The sequence below is a fragment of the Cryptomeria japonica genome, chromosome 3 (assembly GCF_030272615.1).
Source record: "Cryptomeria japonica chromosome 3, Sugi_1.0, whole genome shotgun sequence".
Taxonomy (NCBI): domain Eukaryota; kingdom Viridiplantae; phylum Streptophyta; class Pinopsida; order Cupressales; family Cupressaceae; genus Cryptomeria; species Cryptomeria japonica.
Window position 1 is genome coordinate 456,849,004 of NC_081407.1, and position 4,519 is coordinate 456,853,522.

General features: G+C 35.9%; 1 protein-coding gene across 3 annotated transcripts; it reads left to right on the forward strand.

The window, feature by feature from the left end:
* The first annotated feature begins 229 nt into the window (after nt 1–229).
* Nucleotides 230–3,533, forward strand: LOC131072236 (B3 domain-containing protein Os11g0197600). 3 transcript variants are annotated; one of them, XM_058011641.1, is made up of 6 exons: nt 230–510; nt 634–1,051; nt 1,235–1,312; nt 1,508–1,585; nt 1,778–2,034; nt 2,360–3,533. In XM_058011641.1, the coding sequence occupies exons 1-6, from the start codon at nt 397–399 to the stop codon at nt 3,239–3,241; spliced, it is 1,827 nt and encodes a 608-aa protein (XP_057867624.1). In that variant the 5' UTR covers nt 230–396; the 3' UTR covers nt 3,242–3,533. The 3 variants fall into 3 exon arrangements, with proteins under 3 accessions (XP_057867624.1, XP_057819004.1, XP_057812558.1); XM_057963021.1 differs by having other exon boundaries at nt 231–510; nt 1,805–2,034; XM_057956575.1 differs by having other exon boundaries at nt 231–510; nt 649–1,051.
* The last annotated feature ends 986 nt before the right edge of the window (nt 3,534–4,519 follow it).

The following is a 4,519-nucleotide window of genomic DNA, read 5'->3' on the forward strand; positions in this document are numbered from 1 at the left end:
TAAATTAGTGGTTTATAGTTTCAATGTACATATTGGGTTTTAGAATTCGATGACATCAAACTACTGATTTAAATGAACTACGCAGAAATTTAGACCTAGGCAGCCCTAAGGCGATCATGCCAGACGCTGCCAGCTATATCTTTGGCTTGACAAGTATGCATCTTTCTCCACATCTGAATCAGCGCATTCATTAAACTGAGCATTTGAAATTACAGCTAGAAATCAATTTGAGATGTGCCGGATAATCAATCACATGAACATTTTTTAGAAAGAAGCATGATTTCTTTTGTCCTCTTCTCAAAAGATTGCCTTCAAATTGGATTTCGATGATCCCAATGGTTGTAAGTTATACAGCTTGTGTTTCACAGAGGTGTGCTTTGGAGCTTAGAATTTGCCATGGACAGGGATGATGATAAAAGCAAATACACAATTCATGTCAATATGCATGATGGTTTGGATGGGTGCTCCTACTTCCTCAAAGTCATGCTAGGAGATTTTGTTGAAAGATTGGTAATATGCATGATCTAACAAATTTCTTTTTTCTTTATTTATTTAATGACATCCACAAAACCATTAATCTATAAGATCATGTAAATAATGCATATTGCACTGTACGGTGTAAAACTCTATCAGTTTACTTTACTGCAGAGAATTCCAGCTGCATTTTCTCAAAAGCTTAGAAAGGAGACCAGTGAAGATATGGTTTTGCAAGGCCCAAGTGCTCAGCAGTGGGTTGTAAAATTATGGGGAACAAATTCACAACTGGAGTTTAGGCAGGGTTGGGAAAAATTTGTTGGTGACCATGCCATTGAGTCAGGGGATTTTGTGGTTTTCAAGTATGTATGTAGGTCTTATTTCAAAGTCAGAATATTTGAGAAAAATGGGTGTGAGAAAAAAACTATTATTCGCTCTGAGAATTCGGACAAGATATGCAGTGACACTGCCACTGCTACCCAATTGCCAGTTGCTTCAGATTTTGAAGAGGAACTGAATGATCATACAGAGGGAAAAGTTCCTCAAGTTAGAAAAAAAATCAAATTCTCTGCTCATGGTAAGTAAAAGCTTTCTACTTAATGAACAGGAGATGTTTTTTTAGTCTGGAAATGAAACATAGATGTTGAAGGTGATTTTTTAAGACAACAATAGGAAGATATATTTTTGTTTTTCTTAATTTTGATGATGTATCACAGAATGTAGTTCAAAATATTGATTAATCAATTGCCCACTGTTTCAGATTTTGACGAGGAACTGAATGATCATATAGAGGCAAAAGTTCCTCAAGTGAGAAAAAAATTTAAATTTTCTTCTCATGGTAAGTAAAAGCTTTGTACTTAATGAACAGTAGATGTTTTTTTTTCGAGTTTGGTAATGAAAAATAGATGTTGAAGGTGACTTTTAAGGTAATGATAGAAAAATATGTTTTTGTCTTCCTTAGTTTCTATTATGCTGATGATGGATCACAGAATGTAATCCAAAACAATGATTAACCAATTGTTTACTGCTTCAGATCTTGACGAAGAATTGAATGATCATACAGAAGCAAAAGTTCCTCAAGTTAAAAAAAAATTCAAATTCTCTTCTCATGGTAAGTAAATGCTTTGTACTTTATGAAAAGTAGATGTTCTTTTTGGTCTGGTAATGATAGATGTTGAAGGTGATTTTTTAAGGCAACAATAGAAAGATATGTTTTTGTCTTTCTTAATTTTTATTATACTGATGATAGTTTACAAAGTCTGATTTAAAACACACATTAAAAAACTCATACAATCTAATTCAGAAACTAAAAAGTGTGACTCGGCCATAGGTCGTCATCGTCATAAACAATCTCTTGCTGGAAGGCAGGAGGAGACAGTGAAGTCTGCAGATACTGAAAGAAAGAGTTGTCAAGAATCAAAATCTTGTCATCTTCCTCGTAGGCGTCGTGATTTAGGAGGAAGAAACAAGGCCATTCAGGCTGCTTATTCTTTCACATCGACTAAACCCTTCTGTTTAGCAAATATGGCGGCATCTCATGTCTACAAAAGATTTTGGCTCGTAAGGCTTCTTTCTCTTAGAAAAGACTTGGACTATTTATGGTGTTATTGACTAAACTGTTTGGTTAACAATATGAGGGTTTAAGATGAACAAGCTTAAACAGGGGTTTAACAAGCAAATGTTTAAGAGGTTCTTAATAATCTAATGCAATGCAGCTTATTCGACAAAATGGGTTTGTACCTCTGTGTGCTTAGCATTTTTTCAGATTCAGAAACATTGTTACGTAGTCTACAGTAGATTGGGTTTCTGTATCTTTCTGAGTAGTGAGGTTTAAGAGGGTTTCAAGAAAATGCAATGTAATCTGCTTAATGGTTGCCATGTGCAGAATTTGCCCAAAAATTCTGCAGAGCGTCTCAAATTACCAAAAGAAATGAGGGTGGTGATCCTTGTGAATTCTAACTGCGATAAATGGCTTGTACGGTACAATTGGAGTGACTCCAAAGGCAGAGGCGCTTTCGGTGCAGGATGGATGCAATTTTCAGTGCAAAACAATCTCCAGAAAGGGGACATATGCATCTTTGAGCGGATAGACAAGGGCAATAACATTATCAAGCTGAGAGTCCATATTTACAGGATTGCAGAGGAGAGTAATAATTCGGAAGGTGGAATTAGCAAAGATAGAGTTGCAATACCCACATATCATTCCAACAAGAAGATGAAAGTCTCAAAGGAAGATCTCAGAACCAATTTGCCAGCAAAACTTGGCCGCCCTAAACGGGGGAAACAAGGAGCAAAACATTGCCACCCAAAACAGGGGAAACAAGGAGCAAAACATTGCCACCCAAAACAGGGGAAACAAGGAGCAAAACATGGAGCCAACCAAGTGGAAGAGAAGAAAAATAAGATAAACCCTAGAACTAATAATCTGAAACAGACCGAATCAAAATATGTCCCTTCCAAAGCTGGCTATAGGCGCAGTGTAAGATTTTCAAAACGATGCAATTTAGTAAAGCCTGGAAAGAAAGAACTTCTTTGTCTTCCATCATCATCTGCAAGGGACACGGTGGTCCTCTCAGATGAGACCACTCATGTAGATGGTGTGAATGGAGAAGAAGGAATCACTTCTGTAGATGATGTGAATGTTGAAGAAGAAGAAGAAGATACGATGATTGTTTTGGACTGCAATGGTGAGCCTCATGCAATGGCTCCTCAAAGCGATGCCTTAAATCAATTCATGAGAATTTCCTTATATCCCAAAATGAAGTAAAAAGGCCAGGCATCAAATTTGGTGGTGGCACTGTAATCATAGAAAGCCACTTCTCTAGTTGATATAACACTCTTGATTTTAGAATTTGAATCAACTTCTTCAATGTAGCCGCCTAAATTAGGGATTTTGTGCTGAGTGACACTGTATGCAGAACCTACTTCTCTACCTCTTATATTAGACAAGCGTAATTCTCAGATCTTCTGCAAGTGTTGAATGTATTTCTAAAATTCTGCAACACATGATGTATCTTCTCCGTAGAAAATGTAATTCTAAAATGTATTCTGGTTCTAAATTGGTGTATCATTGATGAGGGTTAAGTCCATCCTTTGACAAATATGTTTTTTATTTTTTTATTTTTAATTAAATTAACAGATAGTAGTATATTGTTTGGAAAACAAAGGAGAGTGGTAGAAAGGTATATTCATAAAGTTTAAATGGCTTAAAGGGTCAAAGTTTGAAAATAACATTAAAAAAATTAAGTAGTCAATGCAATTGTACAAGGTCTGATTGTTTTTATCATCAAATTTCCTCAAAACACTACTAGGTGTAGAATTACCCCCAATGAGTGCACCCTCTTTGTAGAGAGCATCCTTCAAAGGTTATAAAGTATGCACTAGAGAAATACCCAACCTTTGTCAAGGAATCTTACCAATGTCTTGCCAACCAAGAGCACCATGCTTGTGAGAAGATATAGAAGGTGGTTGTGAGGGTTGGGACCAACCATGGATAACATTATCTCTAATTCTTTGGGGTTGAGAGCCACCAAACAAAGAGTTTGTATAAGTACATTAGAGAAAATCATAACTTTAATATATAGAGAGAAGTGAGCATCAATATAACATCCTAAAAAAACATCTCTATCATTCTGTTGGGTGAAAAATTTGTAAACTGATGAAGGTTTGCAAAATGTGAGTTTCACGACCACACATGAGATAATATCTCTCAGAGGGCAAGATATGATTTCTCCTAATTGTAAGGGCCCCTTTCTGCTGCATTTACTTTCTATTCTATCTACCTGCTAACTTTACACTATTCCAGGATGAAACAACAACTTAGTCCTCTATATTCAGAACCAGTTATATCTAATTCTCTTTTCTAAACAGATTCCTTTAACTAAAACGATTCCAATTTTGCAGTAATATTAAAACTAAGCTAACTAGGAAGTAAAGTGTCTGTGAAAGAGCAAAGTCTTTCGTTCCCTTTTCTGAAAATGACTTAGGGCCAAGCCTTGTGTATACGAAGAACTCAAATATTCTTTTGAATACCTAAGTCATATCA

What these genes read in the sequence shown, in the direction of transcription:
- LOC131072236 (XM_058011641.1), top strand. Translation starts at nt 397, where the DNA reads ATGGACAGGGATGATGATAAAAGCAAATACACAATTCATGTCAATATG. An exon ending in ATTCAAATTCTCTTCTCATG is followed by an intron (nt 1,586 to 1,777) that starts GTAAGTAAATGC and finishes AATCTAATTCAG; the next exon opens with AAACTAAAAAGTGTGACTCG. An exon ending in TCTACAAAAGATTTTGGCTC is followed by an intron (nt 2,035 to 2,359) that starts GTAAGGCTTCTT and finishes TGCCATGTGCAG; the next exon opens with AATTTGCCCAAAAATTCTGC.